We start from the raw sequence: 20,599 nt of genomic DNA, 5'->3' as shown, positions 1-20,599 counted from the left end.
ACACGGAGGACGTCCGTCTTTTTCGTTCAGCACAATCTATAGATATTCATGTATGCCTCCCCCTACTGGACATGGTATACACTGCTCCAGCAGAAAACAATTCTGGGCCAGTTCAGGGTCATTTTTAACAAAACTTCTTTATTATCTGTACAGTAATTCACTCTGATGTTCATTTCTCAAAAAAAAAAAAAAAAAAAAAAATTATGGCATCAAAATTATTTTGCACCGGATTCCCAGTTCAGTCCAGAAGATGGTAACCAGTCCTCATTTCACATCGCTCTCCGCTGACACCGGGCCCACTCTGACCTCAACTCCGGTCACCTGATGGTGCGGTACATCATGAAGTCGACGGTGGTGCATCTCGGGAATTTGCCAATGGAGCTCTCCTCCACAGGTGTGTAGACCTTAATCTGGCGCATGTGTGTGTCGCGCCCGTTCTGGTGGTTGGCCAGCACGGCAATCTGGATCATGAAGGTTCTGATGGGGTTGTTGACCAGGTCCAACAGAGGGATGTGGATCCAACCGCTGGGCTCCACCATCTCCAGCTGCTGCTCTCAGCCACAACACACACACACACACACACACACACACACACACACACACACACACACACACACCATGAAACATCTACAGATACTTTCTAGAGCCTCTCTGCTCTCTAGACCTGCTCATTTCATCATCTGATGTAAAGAAATGGCAGACGTGTGTTTAGAGTCCCCCTACTGGTACATGTGTGAAGTGCAACAATTTCCATGCATTTACCACCCCGTTACACAATGACTGCTAGTGCTGTAAAGGCAGAGGTGACAATTTCGTGAATGTTTTGCTATATTTAAATTAAGTTACATATTTCTTATTTTAATATTAATAATCAGTGATTTAAATCATTTTTATTTATTATTTAATTAAATACCTTTTATAAAAGTTTTATGCATTTAATGATAATTTGAGTTAAAATGTGCTTATCTATTATTAATTTGCATATAAAAAAAGTCATTGTTCATTTGAAGTTATTCATAATTTATCAAAATTCAGAGTTTTTTTAGGCAGTGATCTTAAAGACAGACAGTCTAACTGTCTATTAGAATGAATAACTGGAATCAGTAAATAAATCTACAAATAAATTCTAATTAAATATGATGCATTCAAAAAGTATAAAATCCAAAGATATTTGAACACAATTGGGATTTTTAATTAAATAAAGTGCCTTTTTATTAATCAGACATTTTGTATTATTGTTTTGTGTGCCTTAAAGGATCAAATCTGTGCTACTAGTTATCATTTATTATAGAAATAAAAGGGTTTAACCTGAAAATTAAATTCAATAAATTCAAATCTTATGAAAAAAAGGTATTTTGTATTATTTTTCAGCTAAATAAAAACATTTAGATTGAACTTACCCTGATCTCCAGCAGATTGTGGAAGTTGTTCCCCACCCTGACTGAGATCTTGCTGGGGGTGTAGCTCTCATCAGATTTATAGTCAGCGTAAATGCAGAGCATCTTCACTGTGGTCTTCCTCCTGATGGAGACAGAAAGGACAGCGCTGAGAGACGCTTATAATGACCTTATATCTGTACCTGTAGACTGAATGGGGGGAGCTAAACTGCTGTAGGCTGAACTGGAGGGGCTAAACTGCTGAAGGCTGAACTGGAGGGGCTAAACTGCTGTAGGCTGAACTGGAGGGGCTAAACTGCTGAAGGCTGAACTGGAGGGGCTAAACTGCTGTAGGCTGAACTGGAGGGGCTAAACTGCTGAAGGCTGAACTGGAGGGGCTAAACTGCTGAAGGCTGAACTGGAGGGGCTAAACTGCTGAAGGCTGAACTGGAGGGGCTAAACTGCTGTAGGCTGAACTGGAGGGGCTAAACTGCTGAAGGCTGAACTGGAGGGGCTAAACTGCTATAGGCTGAACTGGAGGGGCTAAACTGCTGAAGGCTGAACTGGAGGGGCTAAACTGCTGAAGGCTGAACTGGAGGGGCTAAACTGCTGAAGGCTGAACTGGAGGGGCTAAACTGCTATAGGCTGAACTGGAGGGGCTAAACTGCTGTAGGCTGAATGGGAGGGGCTAAACTGCTGTAGGCTGAATGAGAGGGGCTAAACTGCTGTAGGCTGAACTGGAGGGGCTAAACTGCTGAAGGCTGAACTGGAGGGGCTAAACTGCTGAAGGCTGAAAGGGCACTTACAGGGTAAATGGGCCCTTCAGTCAGAGCTCCCCTTAAGCTGTAATAGACGTACTGGGATGTTTTAGGTTCTACCTGAACTGGATGTTCACCAGGTGAGGCTGAGAGCCGTCCGACTGCCAGTAGGTCTCCAGGTTATCATCCCTCAGCTGGTCAACTCCAAAACCTATCAACTCAAGAAGCGAGAGGGTCAATGGAGATAACCGATATCAGCCCCTACTCCACAGGTGTGTTCTCCACACACCTGACCAGGTTCTGATACCTTGGTCCAGGTGTGTTGGGACTGGAATTTTAGAAAGTGTCATGCTCAGTCCAGCACACACACACACACACACACACACACACACACACACACACACACACACCGGGTTTGCAGGAGGACAGTGACCACACGGCCTGCGCCCCAATCTCCCGGACGGTCCCGGTGCGCTCCAGCTGCTTGGGATCAGCTCCGGGTGGCGTTTTGGCAGCGGTGGCCATGGTAACCTGAAGAGGAAGCTGCAGGTAAACAGAGGTATATATATATTAAACGGACCCTATCGAATGTGCTGATTTGTTGGGCGTTGAGTTGCCAAATGTTTGGTTTAATATTAGATCTATTACATAACAGCTTGTCACTAACAGAGACTTTAAGCTTTATTATAAAAAGGGATCATTTTATTTATACATATGCTAGTTATATAAAAAGCTACACTAAATAATCTCAGACTCACAGTCACATATTTAGATCTTCATATTCTGCATTTTTGAATGATGTAATTTTAAAAACACAGAGAAATATTGAAGTATTATTACTGCAGGAAAGTAATTTACTGTAATAGAGTAAAATAAGCGGAACTGTGGCTCATAGGAACCAAACGAGGCTCCACAGCCCGGACTCTCGTTACTGCAGCCCCAGTAAACACAGCAGCTCTACCCGCTGCTCTGCGGCTCCTACCCGGCTTACCTTCAATCTGATTTACTGGACATTTTCCTTCAGTGAAGTAAAGCCTGTGTTTATCGCTCAGCTCTTCCCCTCTCCCGGTCTCTCTCTCTCCCGGTCTCTCTCTCTCGGTCTCCCTCTCAAACCGAGCCCGCCCTGCTCCTCGGCTCGGCCGCGCTCTGATTGCGTCACTACTTCTCACCAGGTTGCCAGGTCCAATACAAACACCCGGTCCAAACAGAGCTGAAACCGGGCCGGCAGAGGCTGCAACGATCCTAAAAACTTATTTATTTACGTATTTATATATTTATATATAGTCTTTATTAACATTATCGGAGAATTAAAGACTAATAATTTTACGTGTAATTATAATATATATAATATTTCCCTCCTAAATGATTTGTATGATTTTTATTCCTCCTTTAATCATTTTTAATATTATTTTACACAACGTAGCTAAAATACTAAAATATTTAGAAAATTTCGATTGTCATAAATATATTTTTTATTATGAATGCGTGATAAATTTTTTTATATATGACATTTTTAATTCCGTGTTTTTTTTATTAATAATGTCATATATAAATAAATTAATTACACATTCATAATAAAAAATATATTTATGACAATAAAAACGAGAGGGAGGCGCTGGAACTGCGTCGTCATTATGCGACGCGTTGCTTTTATTGTTTTTGTTTGTTTATTTTATTAAATTTTATTTTTATTTCATTTTTAATACAGTAAATGAAATAAAAATAAAATTTAATAAAATGAACAAACAAAAACGATAAAAGCAACGCGTCGCATAATGACGACGCAGTTCCAGCGCCTCCCTCTCGTCGCCTGCTGTAACGTAACGGGCTCTGGCGCCATCTTCCCCACCGGCTCCACCGTCCGACGGCGCGGGGGGCTTTTAAACCGCTTTAACCTCACTTTAACCGGGCTTAACGGAGTCCAGAGAGGCGGTGCGGTAAGTCGGGGCTGCTGCGGTTTGAGGGGGCTCACTGTAGCGCTTGTCTTTTGGGGATTTACGGGAGAGAAAGTTAGCAGTTAGCATTAGCTTATCTGCTCACAGCGGTGCACATGGAGGCCGCTGCTCCTGCTCTGCCAGCTGCGTGTTGGGTCTGTCGGGGAAAATGGGCTGTTTAAAGACCATTAACGCCTTATTTAGCACTAAAATCTGTATATATATGAGTAGAGGGGTTAAACTGTGTAGATATTATGGTCTTTCTAAGGTTGGATTGTTGATTTGCTCGTTCCACCTTAAATGGTGAGGCGCAGGAATGCAGCTGCTGCGCCATTTAAGGTGGAACGGAGGAGGATGATGGAGCTTAATTCCATTAAATCTCCTTAATATGTGGCCCTGCAGCATCCTTACACTCATAGAGAGCTTAATGCCCTTTACACACCTATACCTCCACATTTCTCCCTCCTTGGCCTCCTCCACCCCTTCCACCTGTCTGCTTCACAGCATGTGTTTATCAGTGGTCCCCAGCCCTCCCTGGTCATGGAGGTCCCATGGAGATCTGGAAGGTCTAGTTAAGTGGCTGGATCAGGAGTGTTGAGCTAGAGCCAGGGATGGGTCCAGAAACCACAGATGGATCTCATCATCTCCCAGTCGTCTAGGCTTGGGAGCAGGGTGAACACTCATAGGACCAGGATTCGGAACCACTGATCTCCGTCAGCATCTCTAGATCTTCTACACTTCAGTTAGGTGCTAATGAAGCCCCCTGTAGACACCCTCAGCCCCCCTGGCTGTGTGTCTACCTTTGACCATGTGCCAGCTGGGCTCCCAGTTATGGCAACTCAGCTACTTCATTCACTCCATTCAGCTATGGCGAACCTACTGACCCTACGGGACTTTGTTAACCTCGTCACTTGACCACTGGTCAGGGCCGGTGGGGTGGGGTTATCCACAAGGTGTACTTTTTTTGAGAGCGGAGATCATGATGTGTAGGATATCAGGATTTCAGATGTGGATTAGATGCTTCTGAATATCTTCAAATGGAGATGCCTTACCATCTACTACACTTATTATGGATGAAAGTACAATACGTCCCTTTTATTTAGATATTAATCATTAAAATTGAGTTATTGACTCTGATCTGGGGGTTTACCGTCGCTCACAGCTCTCACTTTGGAGCGTCAGCTTTTTAATCTTGGAGAAAAGGTTCTCAAACTGGTGCTCTGGGCCCCCTCAGATGCCCCATCCAGCCTTTTCTGCTGATATTGACTCCAAACCCATCCCTGCTGATAAGCCATATCTAATGCTGGCAGATGCTGAATTGCTTTAAGTGGGAATTGTAATCTACCACTCGTAATGAAGTGGTTAAGATGTCTGCAGAATCATTGAGAGTGGGTTTGGTGAGAAACCGGACAGGAACCAGATGTCTGAAGAGTTTTACTACATCTAAAAGCTCCATCATTAACTTCTCACAGCAGCTGGTTATGAAAACACTGCCTAAGATGAAGAGTTTCGGAGGGATTTGGTGTAATTTCTTTTTGTTATTTTTATTATTAAGATGCTTTTGAGCAAAATGGTCCCTAAAAATTGATTTTGTCCAATTTCCCACTCTTTTACCCTCATCCGCGTTCCCTGTGATATCAGAATCCTCATGAATCGGTTCAGAATTTATTATAAGATCTGACTTGTCTGTCTTGATGGTTCACATTCATGAAGAAAAGTCCCCTCTAATGTGAACCAATCAGTCCCAGAAACGGCTCTCATTCCCATGTTGGTACGTTTGGCCGATGACGACAGCACTGTCAGCTTCTGGCTGTTCACATTAATGTGGCAAGCCCACGAATCGGATGCGTAAGTGGTTCTGCATCGGATATGAAAGTGACTCTGATCCAATCCGAGTCTCAGCCGGTCTGAAACTCAGAAGACACGTGTAGGTTCACTGGTTCTGTTCACCACCACTGTAAAGAAACTGGGCCCCTGGCCCCTACATCTCAACTCCACTGGTATTAGAGCTGGGCAATGTGCCGATATTTTATCGTATCGTGATGAATGTTGTTATGGTGATATACAATAAGCTTTTCTAAGCATTTGGAGGAGACTGTTGGTGCTTAATACACTCTGATCAGCTGCAGGTTTCATTACTAACAGTGTAATTAGACTGAGCAGCAGATGTTATAGGGTAGACCTCACTATTCAGTACAGGAGAGGATCTGAATAGTAGTTTATAAGAATCTGAAGAATCGTGATAAATATCGTGAAAAATGTCTTTAAATATAGTGATATAATAATATTTTTACCATATCAGCCAGTCCTACTGGAAACTCCTGAAGTTCCTCCTCAGTTCCTCAGGTGTTCGGTACCAGGACTAGGATGCTCTCCGCCCCTCTGACTGACCGCAATCCGCGTCCATTGTAGTAACGACGCCATCTCTCGCTCCTTCTCTCCAGTACAGACCTCCTCTTTTCCTGAACAGAGCTGTCTCGTTGTCTGCCTGTTGCACATCAGCAGCACGATGGCCGACAAGAACACCAGGATCGCTATCGTCAACCACGACAAGTGCAAGCCTAAGAAATGCCGACAGGAGTGTAAGAAAAGCTGTCCGGTGGTGCGGATGGGTAAGAGATGCCACACACATGCACACCTACACACTTGCTTTCTCTCAGAAAGGACCTCATACACTCTTGGGACCTTATTTTGCTTACAGTCACCATATTGGTTGCTCTTTCCCGTGTGTGTGTGTGTGTGTGTCTCTCGTCTTCAGGTAAGCTGTGTATCGAAGTCACGCCGCAGAGCAAGATCGTGTGGATCTCTGAATCTCTCTGTATAGGCTGTGGTATCTGCATCAAGGTAACGTGGCCAGACCTTATAGGCTCTTATGGTTGATTAATGGGGGGTTAAACATCCGCTCAGAGGCCGTCTAGAATAATGGGATTAGGTGGCCGGTGGCCGCACTGTACTGTATATGCTGTAAATAGAAGACTGAAGGTATAGGTTATTGCTTTGCAGTAATAATATTCTGTAATAACAGATTAATAATTAAAATATAAAAAATATTTCAGCAAATAAGATGTTTTTTGGCGCTTTCCAGAAATGTCCGTTTGGCGCTCTGTCAATCGTAAACCTGCCAAGCAATCTGGAGAAGGAGACCACACACAGATACTGCGCCAACTCTTTCAAACTGCACAGGTACACACACACACACACAATGAAAAAAAATCTAATACCATGTTATTTAAAGATGTTTTAATGAATGGTGACGTGTAAAGCTGTAGGAATTGGGAGTGGCGAGGTGTACCAGTGGCACGCTGTGTACTGGGGTTACAGTACGGCCATCTGTGTTTAACTGTGCTTCTAATTAAGTGTTATAATGACTTAAGATGAGTGAGACTGTATAAGATTAATATGCATGTGTGTGTGTCTGTAATGGTTAAATTTGACCCTGGCAGGTTGCCCATTCCACGTCCTGGAGAAGTGTTGGGGTTGGTGGGCACTAACGGAATCGGCAAGTCCACCGCTCTGAAAATCCTGGCTGGGAAACAGAAACCCAACCTGGGCAAATATGATGTGAGGCTTGAATACATGCATAAACACACGAGTGTTGGATTTTAGTTTTTGCTGAACACCAGGTTGTTAAATAATGAAAATAATAATAATATCTAGAAGCCATATTTCCCCATTTGTAAGAATTGGGGCAGTAGGTGTAGAATCGCACCGAGCCGCTTATATGACCGACCCTGTGGTGCTGGTGTGCTTATTGCCGGCTGGACTTTGCAGGCTCCACCAGACTGGCAGGAGATCCTGGCCTACTTCAGAGGCTCCGAGCTGCAGAACTATTTCACCAAGATCCTGGAGGACGACCTGAAGGCCATCGTGAAGCCGCAGTACGTCGACCAGATCCCCAAAACCGTTAAGGTAAGGACCATTAGGCACACTTGGCTGTTCAGATACCCCAGCCACACTCCATCCGCCGTTACTCTTGAGCAAATGCACTCCTCATATTAACTGTCCAGTTGCTGATGAGCTGTAATTCTGTCATTCTGCCTGCAGGGGTCAGTAGGGGCCATCCTGAGCAGAAAGGACGACACTAAGACAGAGGAGCTAGTGTGTGAGCAGCTAGGTACGTGGCCCTTGAGTGTATGATTATGTCTGTGTGTGGGTTTGAGCTTGAGGGAGAAAATAACACGGAGTGAAATTATAGTGAGGCTTTGTTGACTCTGTCTGCGCTCTGATTGGCCAGATTTGCTGCACCTGCGAGATCGCAACGTGGAGGACCTATCCGGAGGAGAGCTGCAGAGATTCGCCTGTGCGGTTGTGTGCATCCAGAGAGCAGACATGTTGGTTCCTATTGGTTGTCTTTTGTTGTGTGACCGATTCAGATCTTCTCCAGAAGTGTGTTTAATTCTGCCCCCTTTCTCTGACTAGTTTCATGTTCGATGAGCCGTCCAGTTATCTCGATGTGAAGCAGAGGCTGAGAGCTGCCATCACCATCCGATCCCTCATCTCACCTGACCGGTTAGTACCATACACAGGGGGGAGGTAAAAACACGGAGCCTTCTCAGGGCTCAGAGTGGTCCAGTGGATAAAAAGCCCGGCCACAGTGACCTGGTGGTGAATCCCGGGTCATGCTGCTTACCATCAAAGAGCTCAACTGCCCCTGTGACGTGTTGGGGGAGGCATGAATGTGACCCTCCAGGGTTGAGTGGGACTGAGGCTCAACTTCTCGATGCTCCATGAAAGACTGGGGTTCGATTACCTGATTAGACAAGCACACCACCCAAACCAGTTAAAGTACTTAGCAGAGTCTGGTACTTTTATAAGGCGCTGTATTGAGACGGGCCTTGATGGAAAGGTTAAATAAAATAAAAGCCTATAAAATATGTTTGAGCAACCAGGCCTTAGGATGAGACCACTAGGGTTGCCCAGTATTAAAAACACACACTGTAGATGCGGGATGTTTGATATGGGGTGAAGGAGATGTGTGGAGTTCACCATGGCAGATGCATGCTACTCCAAGGACATGTACAACTGGGGCTTCCCTGGTCGGCATGTGTGTTTTATTTTTATAAAGGTGCAGTCAAGGCAGATTTGTACCTAAATATCACCTAAATGTACCTTGTTGGAGCTAAATCGACCACAATGACAACAAAAAAAAAAAATGTGTATGGGGAATTCTTTGTCCAATTAAGGGCTCTATAAAAGCTGCATATGGGATCAAACCCTTTGAGACCGTATTGGGGAACACTGGTTGTCTCAGATTAGACTTCGTTTTACACCTGCATTACCTTCATTGACTTTATTGAGCTGTAGAACGACTTTTATGCATCATTTTCAAGGAGTTTGAGAATTTTGGTGATTTAGATATGGAAAAAAAAAATTACATACATTAAAATATATATTCTGTTGTGTTTAATATGATCACCACTGTGTTTGTGAACGTCCAGGTACATCATCGTGGTGGAGCACGACCTGAGTGTCCTGGATTATCTGTCTGACTTCATCTGCTGTCTGTATGGCGTGCCCAGCGCTTATGGAGTCGTCACCATGCCCTTCAGCGTCCGGGAAGGTAATTCCATTTCCGTTTGCGTTCTAGATAAACGTAGAACCACAATGAGAACCAAAGACCAGATCTGCAGATTGTTTTTTTTTTTTTTCGCCTGCGCTCCTCCTCTTCCTCCTCTTCTTTCACCCAGGCATCAACATCTTCCTGGACGGTTATGTCCCAACCGAGAACCTGCGTTTCCGCGAGACCTCTCTGGTGTTTAAAGTGGCGGAGACCGCCGCAGAGGAGGAGGTGAAGAAGATGTGCCGTTATCAGTACCCCAACATGACCAAGCGCATGGGAGACTTCACCCTCAGCATCACCGAGGGAGAGTTCACCGACTCCGAGATCATGGTCATGCTCGGAGAGAACGGTAATAGAGGGAGGGAGGGAGACGGAGAGTGTTTATGTACAGTAGCAGTCAAAAGTTTAGACACACCTGGTTGATTGAATGTGCGCTGATCATCTTAAAAACATTTGATCCAAATTTTTGTTTATTAAAAGAGGAATCCAGGGAAACCTGGATTTTACGATAGTTAGAATGGATGATCGATAAATAGCCTATATGACCAGATCATCTCCTTTCAGTTGAACTTTAAATTTGGGCCTATTTGGAAGCCTCCGGAGATATATATATATATATATATATATTATATATATATATATATATATATATATATATATATATATATATATTATATATTATATATTATATATATATTATATATATATATATATATTATATTAGAGAGGGGGAAAGAGAGAGAGCTGGGCAATATGACGATATTTTATCGTATTGTGATACATTTTGCTTTGGTGATAACAATAAGCACATGGAGGAGACTGTTGGTGCTTATTAAACACTGATCAGCTGCAGGTTTCATTACTAACAGTGTAATTAGACTGAAGGGTTAATTAGATGAAGTTCAGCAGATGTTGAGTATAAATCACTATTCAGTACAGGAGAGGATCTGAACAGTAGTTTATAAGAATCTGTCGCTGCTGATGTTTTTAGTCTGTGGTTACATGTGATAAATATTGTGTATCGAGAAAGTCTTTAAATATTGTGATAGTGTTTTTACCATATCACCCAGCTCTATATATAAATATAACATTGTATTAATTGGTTTTAAAAGCTATACTATATTAGAATACTTATTATTATTATTATTATTATTATTATGTTGATTATTAAGAATGTACAGAACTGGAGAAGGAACCGTGATGTAGCAAAAAGCAGCTTGTTGAGGGAGCTATAAGTTGGCATAAGGATATTCTATTATTGAAACATTTAAATGCTTCGTTCACGGTTCAATTTATTTATTTCTAATTTAATTTATTGTATAAAGTCATCGTGCATGTTAACAGTAAAAATCCAACACACCTTCAGCATGTTTATGCTTATATATATATCTAATAAATGTTTTTAATGGAGTTAAATGATTTATCTCTGCAGGAACTGGGAAGACCACCTTCATCAGAATGCTGGCAGGTGGACTGAAACCCGACGGAGGAGGTACCGTTCACATGTGCACACATACAGACCTCTGAGTCTTGAGAACCAGTGTAGGAAAGCTAGCATCGTTTATGTGATTGGTTGTGTGTGTGTTTGCAGGTGAAGTGCCCATTCTGAACGTGAGCTACAAACCTCAGAAGATCAGCCCCAAGTTTAAAGTGAGTCTTCAGCACGTTCAGACTGGCCATCTAGCAAGACCATTTACCACCCTGTTATTGTACTTTGGAGTAAAACATGCTAATTATGTTTTTAGAGAGCTTGTTAAAAATACAATTTAAAAAATATATAAAAAAGGGAAGTGGGTAGATTCTCTCTCTGCTCTGATTGGCTGGATTATGCCATCAGCGACGGCTCCCAGAATCTACATATTATAACATAGTTTTAACGCTGTTGTGAACATTGTAGTTATTTCTAAATCTCAACGGATGGTGCTGTTGTGATCTACTGGTGTCTAGAAAGTTAGCTTTTAGCCTTGCCCCCTCATCACTTGCTTCCCCAGCTTCTTGCTGGTAACATTTGGTGAATTCCCTAAATATCAACATCAAGACTATTGTGTAACAGTTTGGGGGGTTTGGAATTGGCTCGATTTCCAGCTCTGCTTTGGTTCTGCTGGATGGTCTTTTGGAGGAGGTTCAGGGTGAGGTCCAGATAGTAAAAATCTACCCCAGCTTTTCTTTCTGGACCTGAATTTCCCATCTCTTGTCACCATCTACTGAGAAGTATAGTTCTCCATCAGGTATTTTATATAGGACTCATAAACCGATACATGGGCTTTGTCCCAAACCTCATGCTACCACCCTACATATTACACACAGGGTAGTCTGCAACCATTAGGAGTGAAATCCAGCCTCAACGGTGTAAAATCTAACGGACATCAGGGTGTGCGGGATGCTTTGTGAGCCGTGTCCTCCTGCTGCATGCAGCCTTCTTGCACGTATTTCCACACAGCTGCAGCGGTAATAGTTACTAGTATTCCGGTGCTTTTTTCAGGGCAGCGTCCGTGCATTGCTGCATGACAAGATCAGAGACGCGTACACACACCCCCAGTTTGTCACCGATGTCATGAAGCCCATGCAGATCGAGAGCATCATCGACCAGGATGTGAGTTGCCATGACAGACAGCACACACACACAGACATCCTCCAGGCTTCCTGTCTAGCGCTTCTGTGGTTAAGTCCCCCTCTCATCGCGTGTGTGTGTTTTGTGTGTGTGTAGGTTCAGAACCTGTCTGGTGGTGAGTTGCAGCGTGTTGCGCTGGCTCTGTGTTTGGGGAAGCCGGCTGATGTTTATCTGATCGACGAGCCGTCGGCCTACCTAGACTCAGAGCAGCGTCTCATGGCAGCCAGAGTCATCAAAAGGTAAGCGGTGATTTCATATATGTATAAATAAATAAATACATATAATAAATAATATAATAATAAAAGAGCCCAAGAATGCATTTATTGAGCATTAGGGTGGGGTTATGTGTGTAAATAGTAAGTGTGTGAATTTGGTTGGGGTGGGAGATGCTCAGATGTTGTTTTACAGGCCTTTTACTTTAATTCAGGTTAGATTATATATATTTGTATAGCTCTTTTTACTACTGCTGTGGATTCCAGCTCTACAGGAATCCAGTAGTAGGAAAAGAGCTCAACAAGTCAACTCAAGTGGGCGAGCCAGAGGCAAAAAGGGGCTGGGGGAACCAGGATTCACAAGGGTGGGGCATCTTCATCTGGTTGGAGCTATTTATAAATTATTGCTGATAAGTCACTGAACCGCCATATAAAAATCATCTACTGCTCAGGTGTGCTGATCCACTCATAATATAAGTAATATAATTTATTCAATTATTAAAGCATTTATTAAATTAGTTTTAATGAAGTTTCTTCAACATCATGGCTCGTATGCTGTTACTTGAACTCTAGGGGAGCTGAATGTTGGGTGGTGCCAGAGAACTGGTGTTAAATTGACCGACTCTCTCTTACAGATTCATTCTTCATGCAAAGAAAACCGCCTTCGTGGTGGAGCACGACTTCATCATGGCCACCTATCTGGCGGACAGAGTGATCGTGTTTGACGGAATACCCTCCAAAACCACCTTCGCCAACACGTGAGAAGCTTTTATTGAATATTAAATCATGTTAGAATGAAGCTGCAAACAATCAGGTTTTGTTTAAATAATAGTCATGGTCCGCGTCCAATCAAATTGTGGAACTGGTTTTATATTCGGGACGTCCCGATTAGGTTATGTTTGCCCCCTGGTCCGATATGAGGCTCTTAATGCTGAGGATCAGCCGATACCGATCCGATCTACAGCCCCACAGTTTAGATCAGACGAGCTGCTGATTAATCTGATCAGTAAAAAATCTCTATTTTCAGTCTGTTTCTATAATCAGACGTTCTGACTGATCTGATTCAGTTTAGTCGAGACTTTTCTTAAAATTATGTTTTATAGTGTTTAATATCTGATAATCCAGTCTGATCTCCTCCCTGACCAATCAGCTCCCAGCTCCTTCACAACACTGCAGTCTGAGTGTGTAGTGGTACACACTCTGGACTGAGATCTGTGGTTGTTGGTCTCCTGTTGTGTATTAACTGGTTTATAGCATTAGTGTGTGTGTGTTAGCATTAGCGTTAGCCTCCTGCACTCCGTTCTGAATGGGTTCTTCAGTGCTGGTTTATAAACAGAGAAAGGCGAGTGCCGGTTCTGTGGTTCTCCCGCTGGTAAAACAGAGCGTTTGTGAGAGATTAAAAAGGGTCAGATATTATGGTCTGTTTTCAGGTTCTACTGTAAAATAGCTCCACACTGCAGAACCTCAACTCCTTTATTTTCCCCCTGAGAACGTCTGCACTACTACTGCTGCTGTAGCCGGCTGGGGATAATGTCCGTTAATGGCGCATTGAGGACAGCAGGTGGCGCTCTGAACAACACTGTTTAAAAAAAAAAAAAAAGACTCAGGATTTTAATGACCAGTATCTGTCCATTAAAATATGCCTGGCTCGACCATGTTCCAATCCACTGGATCAGATCGGGTCACCCCTGTTTTATAATGTGTGATATGGTTTGTTTGTGTGTTACAGGCCACAGACTCTGCTGGCTGGCATGAACAAGTTCTTGGCACAGCTGGAGATCACCTTCAGAAGAGACCCCAACAACTTCAGACCAAGAATCAACAAACTCAACTCCATTAAGGTACACACACACACACACTATACACACTCTTTAAAAACCAGTACCAGCAGCATCAGTGAGGAATTAAGTGTCTGTATCTATCTATAGCTGTCTGGGTCCAATGTTGGTGCACCGGTCCCATGTTACTACAGGAATTTGCAAGATAGTGGGCAGTGGTGGATCAGCGGTTAGAACTCCGGGCTGTTGATAACAGGGTTGTGGGTTCGATTCCCGGGCTCTGCAAGCTGCCACTGTTGGGGCCTTGAGCAAGGCCCTTTACCCTCTCTGCTCCCTGGGTGCTGGAGTTGGCTGCCCACCGCTCTGGGTGTGTGTGTACTCACTGCCCCCACAGTACCACAAATGGGTTAAATGCGGAGGACACATTTTGCTGTACATACTACAGTGACAAATATGCGCACCTTTTACCTTTTTTAAAATGTATTATTAATTATTGATCACTCTCCTAATCAATATCACGCTGCTCAGCTCTGAACTCCAGTAGAAATCACACTCTGCTTATTTTTCTTGTTGCGGTTTTGTTCAAATACACACTCCTTCATTTTTCCTCCTCTCCCTCGTTCTTTCAGGACGTGGAACAAAAGAAGAGCGGCAACTACTTCTTCCTGGACGACTGAAGGGTCCGCTCCAGAAATAATCAAATTCCCACAGTGGTCCGTCCCTCTCCACTGGGCCACACCTCTAACATGCGAGACCTCATCCTGGAAGATGAAGCGCTGGGACCGTTTACTTTAAACTTACACACTGACTGACTGACACATCACGTCCACCGCTCAGAACCGCGGGTCCAGTTCCAGAAACTCCTCTATATATAAAATCCTCCTCTACCTCACCCCCCTTTCCACCAGCACTGGTCCGAGAGATGGAGATGGAGACGGAGTGGCGGACGGTGTTGTAGTGTTTGCTGGTGCTGAAGAGGGTGGGGGAGAGGACGCTATTTAGGAATTTCTTAAAGGGACCTAGAAAGACTTTCTGGTTTCTGGGTGACCAATTATTATTATTCTGATATAAATAGTCAAATGTGTTTTTACTGGTCACAAAGTGCTGCGACGGAGAGGGTAAGGGAGAAACACACGCCAAACACCGACTGTATATGTTAAATAAATATTTTAGTCATTATACCACATGATGCAGCTTATTAAACAGCCAGTTTCTCAAGAGTTTAACGTTTTGTTCTTGTGGTTTATTATTACTTCTGCTACTCGGTCAAATTCAGGCTTCAGGACGCTGCTGTTTTTAGCTTTGCGTCGCTGTTTAGCCATATGTGTCTCGTTGTCACTAGTCTCGCCTTCATAAATGCATGCCCGAAAGTGTCTCAACCCTCTCAGAACACTTAAATGATTTTAATTTTTTTTTACTTTAGAACATGGTGCAACTTCCTTAAGTCTATAACCGTGGTCCAGAACTGCAGTACGGGATATTGTGGGTTACACTAGGTCAGACAATTCTCACCGTCTTAATTTAATTCTGATAGCTGACCACAAAAGCATGAAATTCCTTCCCCGATACGAACAAGCGAGGAGCAATAGTCTTGTATAATGATGCAGACTGGCTTTTACACCCTGAACAGCTCGAAGTCTCCTGGTCCATCCTGATCCTGGTGTCCTTAACATCCCCTTAAATGTGAGCCCATCTATACAAAATCTGAATCTGAAGTGGAGATGGACCATGCAACATGACAATGACCCACAACCCCCCCCCCCCCCAATTTATTACCATGAAATGTGTAAAATTAGAATCAGAATCTTTACACCTTCCATCGCCCCTGTAAAGCCACAACCTTCATCAGTCAGTCTATTCTGCTCTGCATCCTTCCATCCTTTGAACCCTTAACTCAGGACCTTCCTTTCTGCTTTCTCTGGGTAGTTTATGGTATTGAGATTCATTAAACATATGGACAACGTACAGCAGATTCCTGCCTTTCTAAACAAAAAAGAAACCTCAGCATGTCTCACATGACTCATGACTAGCTGTTCACTCCCTTAAAAGGATGTTGTGCAATCTTCTATTCATCAGAAACTCAAGCAGGAGAGATCGGATTAAGTTCATGTAAATTAGGACAATCCCTTCAGTACAGTGGAACTCGGCCCAGCCGTTAACTGGAACAGCCTTAAGGTGAAAACCTTCATGTGATCAACACTGAGAGATGGAGGTAATCTAACTAAACTCTCACCCCTGAAGAACCGTCTTTAATTATCATTAATAAAATGGAATTAATAGAAACACAACTACAGCACAGAGGATGGAGGGGGGCATGTCATGCTTTGAGGCTGCTTTGTTGCAGCAGGGCCTGGAAGCTCTTGATCATAGAATCCACGACGAATTCTTTATTTTGTATTGGAGGATGCTTGAGGAAAATGTGAGACCATCTATACAAAATCTGAATATAAGGTGGAGACGGACCATGCAACATGACAATGATCCACAACATTTATTTTCCTGTGAGGAAAAAAAAAAGTTCAAACCCCACCACCCCCACACCAATTTATTACTACTTGAAATGTGTAAAATTGAAACCTTTTGGAGGTTCTACAGTTTTGGGACTTGCTTTAACGTTTGTTGAGGAACCTTCAAGGAACCGTTTGCTTCTAAAATCCTTTTCTTAAAGGTCTCTCAAAGCACCCTGAGTGGTTCCTCCACAGTTTCAAACTGAAAAACCTCCAAAAACTCCTCAAGGATCTTATTTGTTTAACAGTGCAGCTGCAGATGATCAGAACACGGTAACAGAGGATTTTGGAGAAGTCTGACTTATTTAAACTCCGTCTGGTCTGCTCTTGAAGTTGAAGTGAGTGGTGAAGATCACCATCATGGCCAGATCCAAAGAGCTCTCTTGAGGCCTTCAGGAAGAAGGTTGGAGATGCTGGGAATGGGTTTTAAAAGATCTCAGCACAGTTGTCCCACAATCAGATGTTCCACTGTCCACTAAAGTGGAACAGCTGACCAACATGGCCAGATCAGGCTTTTATTGCTAGTAAATATTCAGTTTCTCAAGAGTTTAACATTTGTTCTTGTGGTTAATTACTTCTGCAAAACGGTAAAATTCGGGCTTCAGGATGCTGCACTTTTTAGCTTTGTGTTCCGTCACTGTTTATCCATATGTGTCTCAACCCTCTCAGAACATGTTCTGATACTCGTTCGTTTCTCAGACTAAAAATGATGATTTTCAGAACATGGTGCAACTTCCTTTAATCTATAACCGTGGTCCAGAACTGCAGTACGGGACATTGTGGGTTACACTAGGTCAGACAATTCTCAACGTCTTAATTTAATTCTGATAGCTGACCACAAAAGCATGAAATTCCTTCCCCGATACGAACAAGCGAGGAGCAATAGTCCTGTATAACATCCAGCGCAGTGCAAGCTCTGACAGTTACTGTACTCTTACTCTTTTGATTAGGAGGCCTTTCAAGCTCTTGGTGCTGAAGCTACGCTATCTGTAGTTTTTCTTCCCTTTTCTGTACTCGTACCCACCTGAAACTTAGTAGTAGACCCTCCTTCCCATGGAAGGGCTTTCAGTCGCTGGTGACACTTAAATAAACACCATCCATCGCCCCTATAAACGACTTAACTCAGGACCTTCCTCGTTCCCTTTGGATACTCTTCTGCTTTCTCTGGGTAGTTTATGGTATTGAGATTCATTAAACAATATATGGACAAAGTACAGCAGATTCCTGCCTTTCTAAACGAAACAAAACTCAGCATGTCTCACATGACTCATGACTAGCTGTTTTATCCCTGAAAAGGATGTTGTGCAATCTTCTATTCATCAGAAACTCAAGCAGGAGAGATCGGACAACTTTCCCATGACATTCAGAAAGAAACGTGATTGCCATCAAAACAACTGCTCCTTACAAATCAGGTTGTTCATGTAAGTTAGGACCGTCCCTTCAGTACAACAGAACACGGCCCAGCCGTTTACTGGAACAGCCTTAAGGTGAAAACCTTCATGTGATCAAAGCACCTTGAGTGATTCCTCCACAGTTTAAAAATTTTTTTAAAAAAATCTAAAAGTTCCTCAAGGATCTTATACTTTTAACAGTACAGCTGCAGATGATCAGAACATGGTTAGAGATGATTCTGGAGGAGTACACCAGACTCCTGCCTTTCTAAAGAAATTGCTTTGAAAAATAAAAGCTCACATGACTCATGCCAAGCTGTTTGTAGCGGAGGATGCTTGAGGAAAATGTGAGCCTATCTATACAAAATCTGAATCAGAAGTGGAGATGGACCACGCAACATGACAATGACCCACAACACCCCCCCCCTCCCAACACCCACACACACACACACCAATTTATTACCACATGAAATGTGTAAAATTAGATTCAGGTGCAGAATATCACAGTCGAAAGATCCTAGAGGAACTTTTGGAGGTTCTTCAGTTTGGGACCTTCAAGGAATTATTTGCCTCTCAAAACCTTTTCTTAAAGGTTCCTCCACAGTTTCAAATTTCTAGGCTTAGATAACTACTAAATACAGAAGTCAGTATGGAGACCACAATACTCTACTCGCCTAAGTATTATTCTGGAGTCGTCGGTCTTGTTTAAACTTCAGATGTTTAGTCTGGTCTGCTCCAGAGAGCTCTCCGAGGCCTTCTCTGCTTTTCTATTAATTCCATTTTCTAAAGGATGTTTGAAGACATTTTTTCAGTTGTTTAGGTTTATTTAGATTACCCCCATCTCTCAGTATTCTTTACATGAAGATCAGATCTTTAAAAATGTTCCAAAATACAAAGGATTTCATTATTATTCTATAAAAAAAAAACAAAACGTTATGAGACCTCCTTCACATTCCACTGGTCTTTGTCATAAGGGTGAAGGGAAAACCCTTCCCATGTTTATGCAAATAACCAGCATAACTTCCCCTAAGCTCTCAGGCTGCTTCACTGTATAAAAGGTCCACCTCGGTTTCCTGGCTTCAGTCTGAGAGAAGCAGATCTGCCATGGATAGAGATATTCTTCTGGAGGCTCTGTCCACCCTCACTGGGGCCAGGGTGAAGCCTTACACCGAACTCCAAGCAAGAACTGTTGCCGGCCCTCAGACCCTTAGAGGAGGGATCGTCAGGCAAAATGAACTGACCATTGACAACTACCTCACCACTATCTTCGGTGTGGGGTATGGTCCACTAGTGAGTGGGCAGGTTCTGAAATCTGTCTGTACACCTGCAGAGAAGGAGCTGTTCGTCAACATGGAGCAACTGTTTGACCAGCAGTTTGATTATGATTTCAGAAGTGGCTCAGATTCCAGCAGGCCTTCCCGCGGCGGCGAGTCGTACTCTCGGCCCTGGGGGTGGTACCGCTGTGCTCTGAGGGTTCTGAATAAGTACCCAGGTGGAAACGCCTGGCTGGGCTCTCCTGGATGGAGGGAAGAGTCTTCGCCCGGCGAGTGGCCAGTGTCCTTCCATGGAACCAGCATCGAGGGAGCTAAAGGCATCCCAGGCTCCCATTACAAACCTGGACCTGGCCAGGTGTACGGACGAGGCATCTACTCGACCCCGGACATCTGCGAGGCCATACAGTACGCGAAGAACTTCACATTCAGGAACAAGACGTACAGGGTCATCATGCAGAACAGGATCAACCCACAGAACAGGGTACAAACATCACGCAAAGATTACTGGCTCATTTCCATTCCTGAGGGAACCTCTCCAGCAAAAGAGAAGGAGATTGTGGAGGCATCTATCCGTCCTTACGGCATCCTGATTAAAGAGATGTAAATCACACTTTCCGATACATCTTGAGCGTTATGTCTGTTCAGCATGATTAGGAACTTACATCATCTGCTCCTAGTAGAAGAAGTAATCAGAGGGTACTTATTAATACCTGGTGGTGGGGGGGGGGGGATCTTTTGGTTTTACTGTTTTCTCTGTTTCAAGAATAAATGATTTCTTACTTTCAGTGCCTGCTACTGTGCATCCTATACATTTACAGAATAACAGAATTCATAAATACAACAAAAACAAACAAGATCAAAGCAAGTACGAGTAAAATGTGAACAATTTTGTACTTTGTGAACACTGCAAAAGCACTGAAAAAAAATTAATAAAAACTGTTTTCTGACAAACTGTCCTGTGACTTATGTAAGTAGCAAATTCTCTCTTTTACATTGTGAAATGTTAGTGAATAATAATTCTCAATTACAGTTTCTATTTCAGTTTAATTTAGCTTGTTTTACTTTTAGTATCGTTTCTATTTCAGTTTTTATTTGAATTTAGTTTCTATTTCATAGTTTCTCTTTTATTAATTTAGTTTCTATTTCAATTCAGGTAGTTTTAGTTTAGTTTCTATTTGTTTTTATTTTAGTTTGTTTT

General features: G+C 43.0%; 3 protein-coding genes across 5 annotated transcripts; 2 read left to right on the top strand and 1 right to left on the bottom strand.

Moving 5' to 3' along the window:
- Positions 1-118: 118 nt before the first annotated feature.
- Positions 119-3,257, bottom strand: anapc10 (anaphase promoting complex subunit 10). Of its 2 annotated transcripts, none has more exons than XM_072697060.1 (5): positions 3,126-3,257; positions 2,545-2,677; positions 2,255-2,345; positions 1,401-1,521; positions 119-548 (listed from the first exon to the last, which is right to left on the bottom strand). In XM_072697060.1, exons 2-5 carry the CDS (start codon positions 2,657-2,659, stop codon positions 318-320), a joined length of 558 nt encoding a protein of 185 aa, XP_072553161.1. In that variant the 5' UTR covers positions 2,660-2,677; positions 3,126-3,257; the 3' UTR covers positions 119-317. The 2 variants fall into 2 exon arrangements, with proteins under 2 accessions (XP_072553161.1, XP_072553162.1); XM_072697061.1 differs by having other exon boundaries at positions 2,545-2,665.
- Positions 3,258-3,959: 702 nt separating this feature from the next.
- On the top strand, positions 3,960-15,455 carry abce1 (ATP-binding cassette, sub-family E (OABP), member 1). Of its 2 annotated transcripts, none has more exons than XM_072696465.1 (18): positions 3,960-4,071; positions 6,518-6,680; positions 6,827-6,912; positions 7,154-7,251; positions 7,512-7,629; positions 7,840-7,977; positions 8,113-8,182; positions 8,303-8,399; positions 8,488-8,577; positions 9,507-9,628; positions 9,756-9,977; positions 11,061-11,120; positions 11,220-11,278; positions 12,111-12,221; positions 12,336-12,478; positions 13,087-13,209; positions 14,181-14,292; positions 14,859-15,455. In XM_072696465.1, the coding sequence occupies exons 2-18, from the start codon at positions 6,578-6,580 to the stop codon at positions 14,904-14,906; spliced, it is 1,800 nt and encodes a 599-aa protein (XP_072552566.1). In that variant the 5' UTR covers positions 3,960-4,071; positions 6,518-6,577; the 3' UTR covers positions 14,907-15,455. The 2 variants fall into 2 exon arrangements, with proteins under 2 accessions (XP_072552566.1, XP_072552565.1); XM_072696464.1 differs by having other exon boundaries at positions 6,513-6,680.
- Positions 15,456-19,148: 3,693 nt separating this feature from the next.
- On the top strand, positions 19,149-20,091 carry LOC140577478 (uncharacterized). The gene has a single exon (XM_072697473.1). It carries the CDS (start codon positions 19,232-19,234, stop codon positions 20,003-20,005), a length of 774 nt encoding a protein of 257 aa, XP_072553574.1. The 5' UTR covers positions 19,149-19,231; the 3' UTR covers positions 20,006-20,091.
- Positions 20,092-20,599: the final 508 nt, after the last annotated feature.

This window comes from Salminus brasiliensis, chromosome 14, assembly GCF_030463535.1.
Source record: "Salminus brasiliensis chromosome 14, fSalBra1.hap2, whole genome shotgun sequence".
NCBI classification, from domain to species: domain Eukaryota; kingdom Metazoa; phylum Chordata; class Actinopteri; order Characiformes; family Bryconidae; genus Salminus; species Salminus brasiliensis.
The sequence above is the reverse complement of the archived record's forward strand: the minus strand, read 5'-3'. Positions and strand labels throughout refer to the sequence as shown.

What these genes read in the sequence shown, in the direction of transcription:
- anapc10 (XM_072697060.1), bottom strand. Translation starts at nt 2,659, where the DNA reads ATGGCCACCGCTGCCAAAACGCCACCCGGAGCTGATCCCAAGCAGCTG. An exon ending in ACTGTCCTCCTGCAAACCCG is followed by an intron (nt 2,346 to 2,544) that starts GTGTGTGTGTGT and finishes TTGAGTTGATAG; the next exon opens with GTTTTGGAGTTGACCAGCTG. An exon ending in ACAATCTGCTGGAGATCAGG is followed by an intron (nt 549 to 1,400) that starts GTAAGTTCAATC and finishes GGCTGAGAGCAG; the next exon opens with CAGCTGGAGATGGTGGAGCC.
- abce1 (XM_072696465.1), top strand. Translation starts at nt 6,578, where the DNA reads ATGGCCGACAAGAACACCAGGATCGCTATCGTCAACCACGACAAGTGC. An exon ending in CCAACCTGGGCAAATATGAT is followed by an intron (nt 7,630 to 7,839) that starts GTGAGGCTTGAA and finishes TGGACTTTGCAG; the next exon opens with GCTCCACCAGACTGGCAGGA. An exon ending in AGAGCATCATCGACCAGGAT is followed by an intron (nt 12,222 to 12,335) that starts GTGAGTTGCCAT and finishes GTGTGTGTGTAG; the next exon opens with GTTCAGAACCTGTCTGGTGG.
- LOC140577478 (XM_072697473.1), top strand. Translation starts at nt 19,232, where the DNA reads ATGGATAGAGATATTCTTCTGGAGGCTCTGTCCACCCTCACTGGGGCC.